Below are 21,416 nucleotides of genomic sequence, written 5' to 3'. Positions count from 1 at the left end.
TTAATCCGAATCAGATGGTTCTAGACCTACCAAAAATTACTGTGCCAAAGATGGGATTAATATAGGGTTCTGTGTTTTGATTACAAATTAACATAGAATCAATCATACACATTTTACTAGGTCTATCTTTCTTACTTTTCATAATGCTTAAGTAAGCTGCCTTCTTTCCAAGCTTTAGATAGTATTTTTACCTTTGGATACATTTTATTAAATCTCTACCTTTAGATAATATTTGGCGGAGATGTTTTAAGCCTTCACACATACAATTTCAATCTGTTTCAATTTTATTTACTGCTCCTACTGACAATCATAATGTCGCATAAACATTATTCCATTGTTCTCACAACATGCTCATGGTTGTTTCATCCACTTTATCCCAATAGAAGCTATTGATTTTTCGTTTGTCCTATGGTAAACCATACCATAGCCTTGGATATGGCAATAAATGCTCATCTACAAATCGTTTGTATTTTACGAAACCATAGTTGCACTATGGCGATTGTTCAAATGTTTGGCTGGCATTGTTGTTTTCGATCCTTTTGTTACTTGTTCCATGATTTGTAATTTGTTGTTACTATTGTTGCATTTTTCAGGTACGCATCGATGTCCATGGGGCAAGATTAATTGCCAGAGTTGACAACAATCAGGAGGAGGTGTATCTCAAGGGCTTGAATCATGATACCAACTATGGTGTATCCACAAATCTGCCATCCGTAGTGCTAGTGGGAGGTAAGTTTGTGAATTTGCTCAATGGGCGGGCGGGTGTTGCGTATCGAAAATGTAATGCAATCTCATTGGCAAAATATTATCGCTTGTATGTACATGCAATGGTAGAGAATATAATGAAGGGTGGTGCTAATTGCATGTTTATTGCTATCTTTGTAAATTGGATTTCTTGGTTTTGAAAAAAATTTTTGGGTAATAGAAATTCCTAGTTGTAGTTGGTTGGTATTGCTGCTGTGATTTTTATACCCACCACCGCTGGATGGGGGTATATTCATTATGTTATTCCGCTTGCAACACATCGAAATATCCATTTCAGATCCTATAAAGTATATATATTCTTGATCAGCGTAAAAATCTAAGACCATCTAGCCATGTCCGTCCGTCTATTTGTTGAAATCACGCTACAGTCTTTAAAAATAGAGATATTGAGCTGACACTTTTCACAGATTCTGTTCTTATCCATAAGCAGGTTAAGTTCGAAGATGGGCTATATCGGACTATATCTTGATATAGCCCCCATATAGACCGATCCGCCGATTTTGGGTCTTAGGCCCATAAAATCCACATTTATTATCCGATTTTGCTGAAATTGAAGACAGTGAATTGTGTAAGGCCCTTCGACAACCTTCTTCAATTTGGTCCAGATCTGTCTAGATTTGGCTATAACTGCAATATAGACCGACCAGCCGATTTAGGATCTAAGGCCCATAAAAGCCATATTTATTATCCAATTTTGCTGAAAATTGGGACAGTGAGCTAAGTAAAGCCCCTCGATATACTTCTGCAGTATGGCACAGATCGGTCCAGATCCATGCCACTATGGACATACACCTAAGCCAGTAATCGGCTTGTAGTGAGCTCTTAAAATTATAAAGTAACCTCTAAAAAGAAATTTTTAAGTTACGAATTCCGTGCTACTTACAAAATCCTTAATTGTTTCAGTACCACTCCCCTAAGTTGGTTCATGTCTGGTATTGTGTCTCCACCTAAGTACCGGTATCTGTTGGACGCGAAAGCCGGGCAATGGCAAATGAAATGCTCCAACGTCTCATCATCTTCCCCGCATGCCCTACACATGCTATCACTTGCCGCACCGATTTTACATAAGTGAGCTCGTAGTCGTGTGTGTCCCGTTATGATACCAATAGCTATACTGACCTCTTTCTTACTTTCTTTCAGTAAGAGCCTCGTCTTCTCACGATCTGGATTTCCCCATAGGATCTTCGCCGTCCTACAGACCGTTTCGCTGTTCCACAAAGTCGCATGAGCATCCGTCGCCAACTCCCTTAATTTGGACTGCGTCGACCCGAAAGGCTTCGGGTTAACCAAGTTTATTGACGGCAGTCGTCTGGCCTTCACCGCCAAATCGTCTGCCCTTTCATTTCCCCTTACTCCGTTATGACTCGGCACCCAAACGATGCTGATTTTCCTATCCTCAGAGAAAGCTTTAATCTCCTTCCTACACTGCAAGACTGATCGTGACCTTACCGTCCTGGTTTTTATTGCCCTTATGGCAATTTTACTGTCGGTAAAGATGTTTACACTCGACGTCTTCGCATTAGCACCACACCACCTCACGCATTTCGTGATCGCCCGAATCTCCGCCTGCAGGACCGTATTATGGTCAGGCAGTCTAAAACAGATCTCAGTCCCTGTGCTTTCAACGTAAACCCCCAGGCCCATTTTGTCCTCTAGCTTTGATTCATCCGTGTAACATGATCTTCCAGATGGCAATACTAGGGTTCCGTCAATCCAAGAGTGTGCCGATGGCAGCAGTGCCTCGCACTCGACTTCAAGATTCATCTCAGGTATCCGATCGGAAACCTCTTCCCTCCCTTCCAGGTTTCCTATCATCGCCTCGATTATACCGCGATGGTATGAGATGCTCCCATCCTCAATCCATTCTCCCATCGCCTTAAGTCTCATAGCCGCAGTGGATGCCTCACATTTAATCTGTATGTCAATGGGTCGGATATCTAGAATAGTCTCCAGTGCCCTAGTGGGCGTGGTTCTCATCGCTCTGCCTATGCCAAGTCCTTATGTTGCATGGTCCTTATGTTGTACTTTTTCTCCACAGCAGTCCACCAAACTACTGAGGCGTAAGTAAGTATTGGTCTAATCGCACTCCTGTAGAGCCAGTTGACTTTCTTCGGATTCAGGCCCCATTTCGAGCCTACGGGCCGTCTACATAGTGCCCAACATCTGTGAGCCTTCTTAGTACGCTCCTGAATGTTACACTTCCAATTCAGTTTCATGCCCAAGATCACACCCAAGTATTTGACCTTGTCAGATATCGAAATCGTTTTATTGAGGAAATGTGGTGCGTTAAATTGGCCCATCGTCTTCCTCGTGAACAGGCATATTTCAGACGAGGGTGGGCCAATTTATCGCGCTCTTTAGGGGCTCAAGAAGTGCAATCTGGACATCGGTTTATGTGGGATACTAGCTTGACAGGGCCCGCTCCGCTGCACCTTCTTTCACTCTTTTATTGTATCTGAGCCCTATACTGACACTGCCAGGAAATAAGGTATGTTTTGGGGTGCTGGTACGGCCTTTCAAATATTTCGCCCCAATGTGGATATCATTTTCGCGCTTTACTCCCAGATACCTTTCATTTGAGCCTTATATTGCTGTGGTCGGTACATATATCCGGTATGGGGGTATTTTTGGTGGTGAAGTGGACGTCCATATGTCAATTTCTTAGTATAGTCTCAAATGCCTTTCGCCACATATTGAGCCACATATTGTAATTATTGGTTTATATTTCCATTTGGAGAGTTTAGAGTTATCATTAAACTTTGGATGTTAGATCTACTTCATTCTTTTGGTTTTGGTGGTGAATTTCGGCCTTTGGGCCGAAAGTGAATATTAGAAACAAACACCACATTTAAGCTATATGTTGCTATAGTCAGTATATAGGTAGGTATATATGTATGGTTTAGGGGTAATTTATGAAGTGAGACGTCCCTGAAACACTTAACCATAAAACAGATACAACATTTGATATCCTTTTTGCCATAATCCACGAATATGTCCAGTTTGCGGAGTATGTACGGTGGGGCAGCCAGCAACGAACATAGCTCTGAAAAAATATCAGCATCGTGCTCTATTCTGAAATTTCTTTTTTTAGCTCCAATTGCCAGTGGTTAGGGGGGAGTTTATGGGGTGAGAAGACCCCCAAACTATTGGCCTCAAAATTGGATATCAAATTCGTTTTCTACTATCAAATACCTATCATTTGTGCCACTTATTGCCATAGTAGGCAAAAGTGGCCGGTTTGAAGGGAGTTTAGGGGGCGGACACGGAAATAATATCAGCATCGTGCTAGAGTACGATTTTGTTTGGCCCCATATAATATGTGAAAGGGTGCTGTTGGGGAATTTTTTAGGTTGGAGGATCACCTCGAATACTTTGGGCAAAATTTGTATATCAAGTTTGTACTCTTCTCCTAAATACATTTCATTTGATATCCATATTGTCCCAATCGGTGCACATGTCCGCCCGGGTGGGTTTTGGGATGGGGCGTCCCCCAGGTTATTTGACCCAAAAATGTTATACCAATTTCGTGTTTTTGGGATACTATAAGGAGGAATAAAAAATTTCGCCTTAATCGGTGCACGCATCTACGAGATCTGACGTTTTTGAGAATTAGGGTATGGAAAAAAGGTCCGCATCACCTTCGGATATCAAACAAGTAAAAGCGTGCTAAGTTCGGCCGGGCCGAATCTTATATACCCTCCACCCTGGATCGCATTTGTCGAGTTCTTTTCCCGGCATCTCTTCTTAGGCAAAAAAGGATATAAGAAAAGAGTTGCTCAGCTATTAAAACGATATCAAGATATGGTCCGGTTCGGACCACAATTAAATTATATGTTGGAGACCTGTGTAAAATGTCAGCCAATTCGTATAAGAATTGGGCCCATTGGGGCTCACGCAGTAAAATAGAGAGAACGATTTATATGGGATCTGTATCGGGCTATAGACCGATTCAGACCATAATAAACACGTTTGTTTATGGTCATGAGAGGATCCGTCGTACAAAATTTCAGGCATATCGGATAATAATTGCGACCTCTAGGGGTCAAGAAGTCAAGATCCCAGATCGGTTTATATGGCAGCTATATCAGGTTATGAACCGATTTGAACTTTATTTGACACAGTTGTTGAAAGTAAAAATAAAATACGTCATGCAAAATTTCAGCCAAATCGGATAGGAATTGCGCCCTCTTAAAGCTCAAGAAGTCAAATCCCAGATCTGTTTATATATTTCAACCATACTTGGCACAGTTATTGGATATCATAACGAAATCCTTCGTGCAAAATTCATTCAAATCGGATAAGAATTGTGCCATCTAGAGGCTCAAGAAGTCAAGACCCAAGATCGGTTTATATGGCAGCTATATCAGGTTATGGACCGATTTAAACCATACTTGGCACAGTTGTTGGGTATCATAACAAAACACGTCGTGCGAAATTCCATTCCATTCGGATAAGAATTGGGCCCTCTAGAGGCTCAAGAAGTCAAGACCCAAGATCGGTTTATATGGCAGCTATATCAGGTTATGGACCGATTTAAACCATACTTGGCACAGTTGTTGGATATAATAACAAAACACGTCGTGCAAAATTTCATTTCAATCGGATAAGAATTGCGCACTCTAGAGGCTCAAGAAGTCAAGACCCAAGATCGGTTTATATGCCAGCTATATCAGGTTATGGACCGATTTGAACCATACTAGGCACAGTTGTTGGCTATAATAACAAAACACGTCGTGCAAAATTTCATTCTGATCGGATAAGAATTGCGCACGCTAGAGGCTCAAAAAGTCAAGACCCAAGATCGGTTTATATGGCAGCTATATCAGGTTATGGACCGATTTGAACCATACTTGGCACAGTTGTTGGATATTAGAACAAAACAGGTCGTGCAAAATTTCATTCCAATCGTATAAGAATTGCGCACTCTAGAGGCTCAAGAAGTCAAGACCCAAGATCGGTTTATATGGCAGCTATATCAAAACATGAACCGATATGGCCCATTTACAATACCAACCGACCTACACTAATAAGAAGTATTTGTGCAAAATTTCAAGCGGCTAGCTTTACTCCTTCGGAATTTAGCGTGCTTTCGACAGACAGTCGGACGGACGGACGGACGGACAGACGGACGGACATGGCTAGATCGATATAAAATGTCACGACGATCAAGAATATATATACTTTATGGGGTCTCTGACGAATATTTCGAGTAGTTACAAACAGAATGACGAAATTAGTATACCCTCCATCTTATGGTGGAGGGTATAAAAATGTAGTACTCTATTTTTACCGGAGGCCCAAACTGTGCCATCTGTGATCATTTTTCAGTCTATACGGAACAGACAAACAAACTAAAAAACAAACAAATAAACAAACAAAGGGCAACAATTTCATTTTTATATAATAGATGAGAGAAGTAGCCCCTGTTCCTAAATTGAATGTTCATAAGAAATTTAGTAGTATATCAGGTATTAGACCGATTCAGATCATACCTTCCACGTGTGTTGAAAAAATTACACCCTATAGAGGCTCAAGAAGTTAAGGTCCATGATTGGGATAATGGGCAGCTATTTCAAGACATGGACCCGTATGGTCAATTTTCAATCCAAACCGACCTACACAAATAGAAAGTATTTTTGCAACATTTCAATCACCACGCGTTACTACTTCTAAAGGTATCGTGCTCTCGACAGACAGACGGACGGACATGGATAAATCGACTTGGAATGTTTAGACGATCATCTGTGTATATACCTTATAGGTTTCAGATCAATATTTCGATTTGTTACAAGCGTAATGACGAAATTAGTATACCCCCATCGTATGGCGGAGGGTATAGCAATCCTTAAATACCATAATCAACGCCCGTCCGTTTAGTTTACTTGAAAGCTTTTATTTTTTTACCACATAAATACACACCTACAGCTTCTAATGTCATTGTCTTCTATTCCTTTAGGACTTTCATCTGAGGAAAAACTACACGGCGTCAAGTATATCATCGAATCATTCGTGGGCTGCATTCGTAATGTAACCTTGAGTTCTGGCAAAGCTGCCTCTGATCTACTACCCATTTCACCACTGGTGGCCACCAAACATGAAAATGTCAATGAAGGCTGTGCTGATAAATGTCATTCACGACACAATTTGTGTTTTGTGGGTTCACGTTGCATAAATCACTACTACGGCATATCGTGCGATTGTTTTGGTTCACACTACGAGGGAGAGCATTGCGATATCTACAGTAAGTACAATTAATAACAAAAGAAAATCTATTTTTGAAAGATCTCAATATATCCAATTAACGGCCGTATTCACAAAACTTAATGAAGTTTTAAAATAGGTTTATTTGACAGTTCATTGAAGCAAATCTGTGAAGTAAACCTATGAAAGGTGATAACCAACGCTGGAAAATTTTCTGATGTTCACGCTGGGATTTAAACCCAGGCGTTCTGCGTCATAGGCGCACAAGCTAACCTCTGCGCCACGATGTCATCTAAACGGGTTACTTACAACCGACATGATGCCCTTTATTTGAGTTGATGATCAGATAGTTGTTCATTCCACCATGCTACTCACGTATACCCTAACCATTTTCCATTCTATGCCCACTTGCAGCACATGTTCTGCATAAGGCTTCCGTAGTCCAATTTTCCGAACTAATCAATGGCAATGACAATCCTTCCTCTCTAAGCTGTTGACTTACACGTATTAAGTGTTATTATGTACTTACGGCTTTACTCACAAAACTTGATGTAGATTTGAAATAGGTTTATTTGGCATATCTCCTTTCCTAACTGTTAAATAAACCTATTTTAAGGCTTCGTAAAGATTTGTGGATAAGGCCGTTTCTATTCAAGAATTCTACCAGAACATGACCCAGCTTATTGTGTTGATGCACTTACATAATGCAACATTTTTTCCAAACATCACTTTTCATTAATTATGTTAATTTAAAGCTTGAATGAGTCCATCTTACCCACAGTTTTTCACTTCGGCATCACCGTGCGCTATGGCGTATGAGCTACACATTGATTTTATGACATTTTGTTGCGTATACGGCACATTATATTATATGTGGTGAATTTAAGAATTTTAATTCAAAATTACTAGAGATGGGCGATGGGTAAATACCCAAAAGGTATTTACAAGGTAAATTGGGTAAATACCCGGGTATTTACCCATATATACCCAAATGCTGGGTATTCATGATTTTGCAGATATCTTGCGCATAAAAACGTTTTCCAAACAATTTTTGATGTTACGTATTCTCTGTATATAAATCTGACCTTCTGATCTCATAAAAACGAAACTTAGTTATATTTAGCCGATATATAGACCAATCTCCAGACTTAAAGACTTGAGGTAATAAATTGCTAATTTTTCTTCCGATTTCGAAGAAATTTGGCATAGTGAGTTCTGGTAGACCCCTACAGATTTTTGTGCAGGATCGTCCTGATCGGACGATTTTCGAGAGGGTCTCAGTGAGGAGTCAGGTGGCACTGGCTCTTAATTGAAGACTGGGTGCCAATGATACTCGAGATGACAAGGCGAGTTATTGGCGCCTTCAAATAACCAATGGCCAACATCAGCGTCTGTTCCCAGGTTAGGAGCGGCTGGCGGAGAGCATCGGATCTTGGAGCAAGCGGCTCGCCACAACGAGGGATACATGCAATCCCACAAACCCATGCGGTTGGGGAAAACATAGAACTTCTATGAGAAACAAAGGAATAGTAAAAACGGACCCCCCAACGTTGATGACCCACGCAAACGAAAAAAGGACCATGATTTGCGGATCTGCAACTGGAATGTCCGCTCTCTTTATAGAGAAGGTGCAGTATACGTGCTGGCGGATGTATTAGAGAAGCACAAGGCAGACATAACCGCCTTACAGGAAGTGCGATGGACTGGGAATGGCGTCACTACAACACCAAACGGTGACGAACTATACTCTAGCTGCCATAACACGAGGCATGAATTTGGCTGCGGATTTGCCGTTAGTCGGAGACTGAAACACCTAGTCTCCTACTTTACTCCGGTGGATGAGAGGCTAGCCACAATCCGCATAAAAGCCAAATTCTTCAACATCAGCCTTATATGTGCCCATGCCCCGACGGAAGACGAAGACGAGCAGACCAAGGATATTTTCTACGAGCGCCTAGAGAGAAAATATGGCCGCTGCCCCGCCCATGATATTAAAATCGTTCTGGGAGATTTCAATGCGAAAATAGGGAAGGAAGACATTTTTGGTCCAACAGTCGGAAAGTTTAGCCTCGCCGAGATAACGTCCAGTAATGGGTTGAGGCTGATAGATTTCGCCGCGGCAAAAAACATGGTAGTTAGTAACACCAGATTTCAACATAAAAATATCCACAAAGCCACATTGCTGTCACCCGATCAAAACACGAAAAACCAAATTGATCCAGTTGTGATAGATGGAAGGCATTCATCCAGCGTGTTAGATGTACGATCGATCCGTGGAGTGAATATAGATTCGGGTCATTACTTTGTTGCAGCAAAGGTTCGCACCCGTTTGAACATGGCGAGGAAAGTACGATCTGACACTGCACGGAAGCTGGACATTGAAAAGCTACAGACACAACAAATGGCAGCGGCATACTCCACTCGACTGACCCAACTGCTTGATGAAAGCTCTCCTTGTTCCGCTGATACAATGGCGCAGTGGCAAACAATTGCCCACACCATGGAAAATGCCGCGAAATCCGTACTTGGGTACCTGAAGCCTCCTCTAAAAAACCCATGGTACGACCAAGAGTGTCGAGATGCTACTGAAGCCAAGAATGCGGCATATAGAGCAACCCTGCAATCAGTAGCAACGCGCCAGATGAAGGAGAGGTATCGGGAGAAAAGGAGAGAGGAGAAACGTCCATTCCGCAAAAAGAAAAAAGAAATGGAAAGACGTGAGTGCGAGCGAATTGAGATGTACAGGAGTCAGAATGAAGCCCGGAAATTCTACCAAAGAATTAAACACCAAACCGATGGCTTTGGTGCAGGCACATCCTCCTGCAGAGACAAAGAAGGAAATCTGGTAACTGACACAGATAACATGCTAGGTATATGGAAAGAACATTTTACCCAACTGCTAGTGTCCGATGTTGGCGGCGAAGAGGATACCGGAGAACCAATCCCTGATGATGGTATAGAATGTTTACCACCTAGTCAGGTTGAGGTCCAAGTAGCAGTGACCCGAATAAAGAACAACAAGGCAGCAGGATCCGACGAGTTACCCGCTTAATTGTTTAAGAGTGGAGGCGCCTAGCTGATAAGGCGTATGCATCAGCTTATCTGCGCAATCTGGCTAGAAGAACGCATACTATGTTCGTACACAAGAAAGGAGACAAGAAGGAATGTGCCAACTACAAAGGAATAAGTCTCCTCCCCCTCGCATACAAGATACTCTCGAGCGTACTGTGTGAAAGATTAAAACCTAAAGTCAATGAGAAAATTGGGCCCTATTAATGCGGCTTTAGATCTGGTAAATCCACCCTGGACCAGTTATTCACACTGCGCCAAATCCCGAGAAGGACAAATCAACACCAACCATCTCTTTGTTGACTACAAAGCCGCCTTCGATACTCCTTTACGTTCAAAGGTATTTCAAGCTATATCTGAATTTGGTATTCCCTTCAAAATTAATAAGACTCTGCAGGATGACACTTGCTGATATGCGTTCCTCAGTAAGAATAAGAAAAAATCTCTCCGAACCATTTAATACCAAATGAGGTTTCAGACAAGGAGACAGCCTCTCGTGTGATCTCTTTAATATCCTGCTGGAGAAGATTATATAGGGTGATTTTTTTGAGGTTAGGATTTTCATGCATTAGTATTTGACAGATCACGTGGGATTTCAGACATGGTGTCAAAGAGAAAGATGCTCAGTATGCTTTGACATTTCATCATGAATAGACTTACTAACGAGCAACGCTTGCAAATCATTGAATTTTATTACCAAAATCAGTGTTCGGTTCGAAATGTGTTCATTCATGTGTTCAGCGATGAGGCTCATTTCTGGTTGAATGGCTACGTAAATAAGCAAAATTGCCGCATTTGGAGTGAAGAGCAACCAGAAGCCGTTCAAGAACTGCCCATGCATCCCGAAAAATACACTGTTTGGTGTGGTTTGTACGCTGGTGGAATCATTGGACCGTATTTTTTCAAAGATGCTGTTGGACGCAACGTTACGGCGAATGAACACATTTCGAACCGAACACTGATTTTGGTAATAAAATTCAATGATTTGCAAGCGTTGCTCGTTAGTAAGTCTATTCATGATGAAATGTCAAAGCATACTGAGCATCTTTCTCTTTGACACCATGTCTGAAATCCCACGTGATCTGTCAAATACTAATGCATGAAAATCCTAACCTCAAAAAAATCACCCTTTACAATACGAAATGCAGAAGTGAATAGATATGGCACACTAATCACAAGAGAGCACATGCTACTCGCCTATGGCGACGATATCGATATCATAGGTCGGTCACCGGAAGTAGTAACTGCAGCCTTTGAAAGAATCGAAAGAGAGTCAGTGAAAATGGGTCTGGCAGTAAATGGAGATAAGACGGAAGACCAAAAGCCCTATGGGAAGATCAAGTTGTGGGAGACACCTCGAAATTGGGTGTCAGAGATTTTAGAATGAGCGCAGAAGATCGAGGCGCTTGGAACGCTATTCTACGTTCGGCTAGTGGAAGAACTATTCTGTTATAGCCAATTAAAGTAAAAAGTTAAGTCCTAATCGGACTATATTTGGATATAGCTGCCCTATAGACCGGCCGCCCGATCACCCGATATAGGATATAAAGGTCATAAACGATCCATTTATTACCGGATTTCGATGAAAATTGGCACAGTGAGCTCTAGTGGTCCCCAACCCATTCTCGTCAAATGTGGTCCAGATCGGACCATATTTGGATATAGCTGTCATATAGACCGATCTCCGGATATAGTGTATTAAGCTTATAAAATGGACATTCTTCATCCGATCTCCATGAAATTTGGCGCATTGAGTTCTGGTAGACTACTTCCAATTCCTGTTAAATGTGGTGCAGTTCGGACCATGTTTGAATATAGCTGACTTATAAACCGATCTACCGATATAGAGTATTGAACTCATAAGAGGAGCAATTTTCATCCAAGTTCGATGAAATTTGGCATTGTGAATTTTTGTTGACCCGTACCCATTCTTTTTAAATGTGGTCCAGATCAGATCACATTTGGATATAGCTGCCATAGAGAGCGATTTCCCGATCTGCCGATATAGGATATTGAGCCTATAAAATGGGCATTTTTCATCCGATTTCGATGAAATTTGGCACATTGAGTTCCTTCCTATTCCTGTTAAATGTGGCCCATATCGAACCATATTTGAATAAAGCTGCCCTATGGCAGAGCGATTTCCCGATATAGAGTATTGAGCCTGTAAAAGGAGCCTATTTCATCCGCTTTCGATGAAATTTGAAACAGTGAGCTTTGGTACCCCTCAACAAGTTTTTGGTGAATATCGTTCAGATCGGACCCTATTTAGATATAGCTGCCTTTTAAACCAATTTCCCTATATAGAGTATTGAGCCTATAAGAGGATTATTTTTCATCCGATTTCGGTGAAATTTGAAACAGGAAGTTTTAAAAGATCTTTACACGTTTCTGTTAAATATATCAAGCGATCTTGTCAAAATTTGCACAACGTTTTACTCTATGGCTCTCACAATATGTACAATATGTGCATATCCAATATGGTTTTGGGTATCAAAAGATCGGCTTCGCCAGTTTAAACCCGTCCTTACTTTTTTTATATGCAAATGCAAATTTTGCCCATGAACATTCCACTAAGGAACAGGGGCAAACTTTTCACATACCAATGAGTGCAGTCCGATTCAAGATTAAGCTCAATGATAAGGCGCCTCCTTTTTATAGCCGAGTCCGAACGGTGCCTCTTTGAAGAGAAGTTTTACATTGCATAGTACCTCATAAATGTTGCCAGCATTAGGAGGGGAAAAACCACCGCCGAAAATTTTTTCTGATGGTCTCGCCAGGATTCGAACCCAGGCGTTCAGCGTCATAGGCGGACATGCAAACCTCTGCGCTACGGTGGCCTCCCTACTTGTTTTATTTGTTCTAGATTATCTGACGTGTTGTTGGTGTGGTAGATGCTTGTATGTGTGTCAGTGGATGGACCTGACCAGAGATGGTCTGTATGATGATTGTTTAAGTTATCGGCATCCAAAAAGTTGTAAAGTCAAAATCGTCATATATTGTACTTGTTTAAAATAAAATCTGATAATATGCTAAGTTTGGTCGAGCCGAATCTTGGGAACAAACCCTCAACAAACCGGATAATAATTGCGACTTTCTGGAGCTAAAGAAGTCACATCGAGAGGTCGGTTCATATGGGAGCTATATCAGGTTATACTTTCCACGGATGTTGGAAATCATAACATAACCCTACATTCAAAATTTCAATCAAGTTCGGTTTATTTGGGAGCTATATCAGGGTATTGACCTATTTAGACCATGCATACCCTGAATATTGGAAGCCATAACACAACACTACATGCAAAATTTTAGCTCAATCGGTTGACAAATTTAGAATATCCAACGACCTATATCAATAAGATGCATCTGTGCATAATTTCGGGCGGCTAGCCTGACGCATTCGTCTGCTATCGGGATTTTAACAGACGGACAGATGGATGAACGGATGGATGGACGGACCAGGCTAGATCGCCTTGGAATGTCAAGTCGATCAAGAATATATGCATGTACTTTATGGGGTCGCAGATCAAAATTTCGAAGTATTACAAAAGAAATGACTAGAATAGAATTGACCCTTGGCGCATGGTACAAAACCACTGCTGCTTGTTTAGATTCGCCAAGATATCGTTGTTCTTGATTGGTTGTTGTTGCTATAGCGCCTATACAAATATATAACAAGTAAAAACGTATTAAGTTGGGCCGTGCCAAACTTAAAATACCCACTTCCGTGGATATATTCATCATCTTATTTTATTACAACTCCACTACCACATCCATAGTTATATCCAAATAAAGAGTGATTTTTAAGCTATTATCTTTTTGGCAACTCTGGTTTAAACAGCTCACTCATATTTCGTGTTTTGTTTCACTGTCAAACATCTTCAGTTCGGTCTATAATTTAACCAAGAATCGTCTTACAATCGAACAATGCTTGCAAATTATTGAATTTCATTATAAAATTGCGTGCTCAGTTCATAGCGCGCTTCTTCCATTTTATGGACGAAGCTAATTTTTGGCTCAATGGGTACGTAAATAAGCAGATATTTCGATTTTCGAGTGGGATCGGTCAAATGGCCGCCTAGATCGTGCGATTTAACACATTTAGACTATTGTTTTGTGGAGCTATGTTAAAGCTCATGTCTATACTGACAAGTCTGCTTCGTTTGACGCATTGAGTGACAATATTGAAGCATTAATTCGTGAGATACCGGCCAATATGTTACAAAGAGTATGCCAAAACTGGACTATGCGGATGAACCATTTGAGGCGCAGTCACGGTCAACATTTGAATGAAATAATCTTTAAACATTGAATAATATGGACCGTACTATCGATTCAAATAAAGACGTCATATATTTTTCTGAATTTTAAGTGATTTGTTTTTGAAAAGCTTTCCTATAGCTCTTAAAATGCACCATTTGCAAACGAAACAATGAAACTAAATTTTTTGATCAAAAAATGCAAACAATGGACTTTTTTCAAAATTTTAATACCCTCGACCATAAGTTGCGGGTATACAAACTCCGTCATTCCATTTGTTACACATCGAAATATTAGTCTCAGAACCCACATATAATGTTTATTCTTAATCCCCATGACATTTTATGTCGATCTAGCCATGTCCGTCCGTCTGTCTGTTGAAATCACCATAACTTTAGAAAACATAAAGCTGACTCTTCTTATTTGGGTGCATTTTTTTTCTTTTTTTGAGATTGTAAATGGACCATATCGGGGGGCACTTTAGCGCAGAGGTTAACATGTCCCCATATGGGTTCGAATCCTGGCAGGAACATAAGAAAAAATTCAGCTGTGATTATCCCCTTCTAATACTGGCGACATCTGTGAGGTACTTTGCCATGTAAAAACTTCTCCCCAAAGAGGTGTTGCTCTCGGGCACACCGTTCGGACTCAGCTATGAAAATGAGGTCCCTTGTCATTGCGCTTAAAATTGAATCGGACAGCACTCATTGATTTGTGAGAAGTTTGCCCCAATTCCTTAATGGGATGTTCATGTGCAAATTTGCATTTGCAAATGGATAGAGATCGTCGATGGGTAAATACCTTTTAGGTAAATTGGGTAAATACCCGGGTATTAACCCATTTATACCCAATAACTGGGTATTCATAATTTTGCCGATACCTTAGTTATACAAAGATTTTCCAAACAATTTTTGATGATTTCGTATTCTTTGTATATAAACCTGATCTTCTGATCTTATAAAATCGGATTCAAGATATATATAGCCGCTATATAGATCAATCTCCAGACTTAAAATCTTAAGGCAAAAATTTGGTAATATTTCATCCGATTTCGATGAAATTTGGTGCAGTGAGTTCTGGTAGACCCCTTCCTATTTCTGTGACATGTGGTTTAAATCGGACTACATTTGGATATAGCTGCCCTATAGACCGACCTCCCATTCTCCCGAATTCGATGAAATTTGTCACAGTGTGTTCTGTGATACAGATCGGATCATATTTGGATATAGCTGCCATATATACCGATCTCCCGATATAGTGTAATGAGCCTATAAAAGGAGCATTTTTCATCCTATTTCGATGAAATTGGCACGGCAAGTTCTGGTACCCCTCTATACCTTTTTGTTGAATAGCATCCAGAACGGACCATGTTTGGATATAGTTGCTATATAGACTGATCTCCCGATATGGAGTATTGTATGGAGTAATGTGCAGAGTATCTAGTCCACATTCGCCAAATAGTCCAATCTGGACGATATTCAACAAAAAAGTTTAGAGGGGTACCAAAATGCACTGCTTCAAATTTCATCCAAATCGGACGAAAAATGCTCCTTTTGTGGGGTCAATACTCTATTTTGGGAGATCGGTCATAAGGCAGCTATATCCAAATATAGTCCGATCTCGACGCTTTTCAGCAAAGGGGTTAAGAGTGGTATCAGAACTCTCTGTGCCAAATTTTAACGAGATAGGATGAAAAATTTTCCTTTTATATGCGCACTAGCTGAACCGGGCCCGCTCCATTGCGTCTTCTTTTACTTTATATAGAACAAAATTATCATTTGAATATTTATTTTCGATAATTAAAGAGCTTTTAGTGAAATACCACGCTACGAAAATATTATATGCATATCGCTTGGATAACAGTATAACAATTTAAATGCCTTTATCTGAAAACCATATGACCTTTATTGGTCTAAGAATGGGCTCGGAGGATTATTAACGTTTGGGTGTTAAATATACTCTATTCTTTTTTATGATGTACGATTTAGAGGTGTTGTCGGGGGTGAGGTGGTCCCTAGACACTTGGCCCTGAAAAAATATCAGCATCGTGCTCTTCTGGTTTGTTTTTGGCCCCAAAATTTGTACTCTGTTTTGGGAAAGGGGCGGTGCCCAAAACACATGGTCCCACATCTGGATATCAGATTCTTTTTCTACTCCCAAATACCTTTATTTTAGCCGCATATTGCGATGGTTAATAAATAATTGCTTTTTGTGGGTGTTTTGGGGAAGGGGTAGACCCCTAAAAAAATTGGTCCCGAAAGTGGGTATCTACTTCATACTCTTCTCCCCAATACCTTTCATTTGAGCCCCACATTGACGTGGTCGGTAAATATGCTCGATTTAGGGGTGTTTTGGTGAGTGGGGTGGTCCCGCAAAACACTTTGCCCTGAAAATAATCAGCATCGTGCTCTACTCTCAAATATCATTTATTTGAACCGCATAGCTTTCATTTAAGCCCTTATTGCAAAAGTCATCAAATATGTCCGGTTTGGGGTATGGGCCCTAATAACTATCAATATCGGGATCCACTCTCTTTAATACCCAAATTGTCAATGTAAGCAAAGCTGTTCCATTTGGGGGTTGTTTTGGGTCCCGAATTTTGATATTAGATTCGTGGTCTACTCGCAAAGACCTTTCATTTGAGCCCCATATTGCTATTGTCGTTAGTTTGTCCTCTTTTTGTTGGAATTTTCGGGAGGGGCGGCCCCCTAAACACTTGGCCACACATTTGGATATTAGATTCGTATTCTACACTCAAATACCTTTCATTTAAGCCCTATATTGCCATTTGAACACACTCTCCTGTACCTCTCGCGCTCTTTTTCATTGTTCAGGTTTGCTTGGCTATTCAAATAATTTCTAAACGATTCTCAGTGGTAGAGAACTAATTTGCCGGTTTTATTTTGGTGCGGTGGCGACAGTTCTTAGTAATTTAACTATGTAAAACTTTTGAAAATGAAAGTGTTGCCCAGCAGCATGTTTTTTGGACTTGTCTAGGAAAACTAGGCTCCTTGTCGATGAGCTAAATATGGCGGCCATCTTGACTCAAGGTTTGCAACTGAACGTCATAACTTTGGGGGTACGATACGCCACTTAAAAATATGCATCACTTGATCCCATATTCGTTATCTGCTACCAAATGCCTTTATTTTGAGGCTCATCAAGCTAGAATCGAATTATATTCCCATTTGAGGGTGGAGCGACCCCCAATACTTGAACCTCATTTTTATAACCTCCACCATAAGATGGGGGTATACTAGTTTCGTCATTCTGTTTGTATCACCTCGAAATATGCGTCCAAGACCCCATAAAGTATATCTTTCTTGATCGTCATGTCATTTTAAGTCGAACTAGCCATGTCCGTCCGTCCGTCTGTCTGTCGAAAGCACGCTTACTTTCGAAGGAGTAAAGCTAGCCCCTTGAAGTTTTGCACAAATACGTTTTATTAGTGTAGGTCGGTTGGTATTGTAAATGGGTCAAATCGGTCAATGTTTTGATATATCTGCTATATAAACCGGTCTTGGATCTTGACTTCTTGAGCCTCTGGAGTGCGCAATTCTTATCCAATTTGGCTGAAATTTTGTATGAGGTGTTTTGTTATGACTTTCAATAACTGTGCTATGTATGGCGTAAATCGGTGTAGAACCTGATATAACTGCCATATAAACTGATCTGGGATCTTGACTTCATGAACCGCAATTCTCCTCCGATTTGGCTGAAATTCGGTATAACGGCTTCTCTTTTGAACATACGTGTCTAATATGGTCTAAATCGATCACTAGCTGGATACAGCTCCCATATAAACCTATCTCTCGATTTTGCTTCTTGAGTCCCTACAAGGCGCAATTCTTATCCGAATGAACTGAAATATTACACAATGACTTCTACAATGTTCAGCATTGATTTATCGTCCGAATCGGACTATAACTTCATATAGCTCCAAGTAACGGGGGAGGGACCGCCTCCTTCCAATATCACAAACTAAAAAACCTTTTCCTCCTTCCTGACCATTTTCGTAATCTACTCCCAAATACCTTTCATTCGATTCCCATATCTTTCATTCGATTCCCTATTTTAGGGGGTTTTGTGTTTGGGGCGGCCCCCCAGTTACTTGGATCCAATTTTTAATATGAAATTCGTAGTCTACTCTTGAGTACCTTTCATTTGAACCCATATTGTTCCGATCGGTTCACTTTTATTTTGGGATCGTATTTTTAAGGTTAGGGTCCGCCCGCCTACCGATATCATAAAATTTTATAGCCTATTGCTCTTTCCGGACCACTCCCCACAATCTGTGAAAATGTCAAAAAAATCGGTTCAGCCGTTTTTGAGTCTATACGGAACAAACAAATTTACAAGCCCACAAACAAACAAAACAAGTAAAAAGGCGTTAAGTTCGGCCGGGCCTTCGTTATACACCATTCCGTGCAGTATAGACCTATCTCGCCTGCGCTTGACGCTAGTGACCCATATATGGAATGTATGGGGGTAGCAGTTAGGTCTGGTACTGCCGATATAGAGATATACAACGTGTACATACCGCCGGTTGGTAGCTGTGTCCCGATCAATGGCCAGGCTTACAACCCCGACATAAGTGGGTTGCTATCTGGCCATAATCGTCTGGTTCTGGGGGATTTTAGTGCGCATCACACGTCATGGCATTCTCCCCTAGGTAACGAGCTCCGCGTTTTGCACGGTGAATGAGGATGCTCTCACTAGGATTACGAGGAGGAGCAGCAGCTCGCCAGACATCTCCATTGGATCCCCTGATCTCCTGAGTGACGTATGCTGGCAAGCCGTCATCTCTTTGCCGTCAGACCACCTCCCCATAATTCCCACCATCGACCGACCACCCCACTTCATAACCTCTGAGCGCCGGACGTTTATCAATCATAAGAAGGCCGATTGGACTGACTTCAGAGAGTATACCAATCGCATCAGTGAACTGCCACCCCCCTCTGATGTGCTTGTGGCCGAGAGGAAATTCCGAGGCATCATTAACGCAGCAGCCGCTCGCTTTATACCAGCCGGTCGAATACCCCAAGTGTGGCCCAATTTCCCGGCACAAGCAGTGGTACTCGCAGATGAGCGTGATGGGATTCGTGCTATGGACCCCGCTAACCCCAGAATCAGCAAGCTAAAGCTGGAAATAAACAGGGTAGTCAACGAACATAAGCGGAATTTGTGGCTGGAACACTTGGAGCAATGTAACTTAGGCACCGGTGTAGGCAAACTGTGGTCTACTGTTAAGTCACTCTCGAACCCCGGTAGATGGGATGACAGGACCTCAGTCACTTTTGGCGAAATAACCGTGACTGATCCGAAAAGATGCGCCAGGCTGTTCAACCGTCAATTTATTGTGCATCCCGAGAGAGACAGGGCAAGGAGGAGAGCCATTCGCCATAGTTGTGGTCTCCGAGCCGATGAACAGCCGTCACAATTTACCGTGGGCGAAGTTACGAATGTCATCCGTGGCGCCAAATCATCTAAGGCGTTTGGCCCCGACGGAATCTCTAAATTGATGTTGAAGAATCTGGATTCACCTGGAGTTGAGTACCTTACCACTGTCCTCAACCTGTCATTGAACACTCTTATAGTTCCCGATGTCTGGAAAATGGGCAGAGTGATCCCGCTACTGAAGCCTGGAAAAGACCCGAGTTTGGGGAAGTCGTACAGACCGATCTCCCTTCTCTCACCAGTGCAAAGACGCTTGAGGCATTACTCCTCCCGAGCCTCGTAGGAGAATTTCCATTCGCCGAGCATCAACATGGATTTCGGAGACTGCACAGCACAACAACAGCTTTGCATGCCATCACCACACACATTTGCCGTGGCTTCAATCAACCCAGGCCATGTGATAGGACGGTCCTCATGGCACTGGACCTATCGAAGGCATTCGACACGGTCAGCCATGCCAAATTATTTGAGGACATCGCCAACACGTCGCTCCAGGCAGGCCTGAAACGTTGGGTCGCGAATAATCTGTGTGGCCGCCAGTCATTTGTGGAATTTAAGGATAAGAAGTCGAAACACCGTAGAGTGAAACAGTGAGTTCCCCAAGGTGGGGTGATATCTCCGGCTCTGTTTAACCTCTACCTATCCTCCATCCCACCCCCTTCAGACGGCATAGAGATCGTATCATATGCGGACGATTGTACGATCATGGCATCAGGCCCCCCACCCATTGATGACATCTGCGATAGGTTGAACGTCTACCTCAACGATCTTGCCTCATATTTCGCTGCAAGAAATCTGAAGATATCCGCCACCAAATCTTCAGCCACACTGTTCACTACAAATACGCGTGAGGTGAATACTGAGCTGACTGTAATGGTCGTTGGAGAAATGATTCCGACCATCAAGTGTCCCAAAATACTTGGCGTCACATTTGACAGCTCCTACACTTTCTCCCCACATGCCACAGCAATCTGCAATAAAGTCAAAACTAGAAACAAGGTCCTCAAGTCACTCGCTGACAGCACTTGGGGTGCAGACAAAGAAACCTTGTTGACCACGTACAAAGCAATTGGCCGGTCTGTGGTAAGTTATGCAGCGCCAGTGTGGTCACGTCAACTTTGTGACACGCAGTGGAATAATATTCAGATCTGTCAGAATGCCGCCCTCCTAACTGCGACGGGCTGTCTCTTCAGTTCTCATGTGGACCACCTCCATCAGGAGACAAAGATTCTACCAGTGCGAAGACATAACTACATGCTGTCTAAGCAATACCTTTTGGGCTGTTATCGCAGAAATCATCCAAATCATCATCTTGTGGATAGCCTTAGAGCCTTAAGGTAGATCTACACGATCTAGAGCGTGAGGTTCAGCGCTACAAGAGAGAACCTCTAGATGAAGCGGCATATCAAGCAGGTCTGAACAACATTCATGCAGACACAGTAGCAGACGCGTTAATTGGTTACCGGTTGAATGTAGTCCTTGGAGAACGACCGCCACCCATTGCACCCGAAGAATTCGACCTCCCCGGCAAACCAGAGTAGTTCTGGCTCAATTACGTTCCGGCAGATGCAGCCGCCTCAAATCCCACAGAGCTAGGATTTATGCCGACGTGCAAGATGTATGTCCTGATTGTAACCAGGGACCGCACGATACACGTCACCTGT

General features: G+C 41.9%; 1 protein-coding gene across 7 annotated transcripts in view; it reads left to right on the top strand.

The window, feature by feature from the left end:
- LOC106093786 (axotactin) overlaps nucleotides 1-21,416 on the top strand; it is a 448,664-nt gene that overhangs the window by 90,973 nt on the left and 336,275 nt on the right. For all 7 annotated transcript variants that reach the window (XM_059363679.1, XM_059363659.1, XM_059363628.1 and 4 more), the window contains exons 6-7: nucleotides 594-729; nucleotides 6,722-7,006. In XM_059363679.1, the coding sequence (XP_059219662.1) occupies nucleotides 594-729; nucleotides 6,722-7,006 (421 nt within the window). The remainder of the gene's footprint in view (nucleotides 1-593; nucleotides 730-6,721; nucleotides 7,007-21,416) is intronic.

Source organism: Stomoxys calcitrans, chromosome 1, assembly GCF_963082655.1.
Source record: "Stomoxys calcitrans chromosome 1, idStoCalc2.1, whole genome shotgun sequence".
Taxonomy (NCBI): Eukaryota; Metazoa; Arthropoda; class Insecta; order Diptera; family Muscidae; genus Stomoxys; species Stomoxys calcitrans.
The sequence above is the reverse complement of the archived record's forward strand: the minus strand, read 5'-3'. Positions and strand labels throughout refer to the sequence as shown.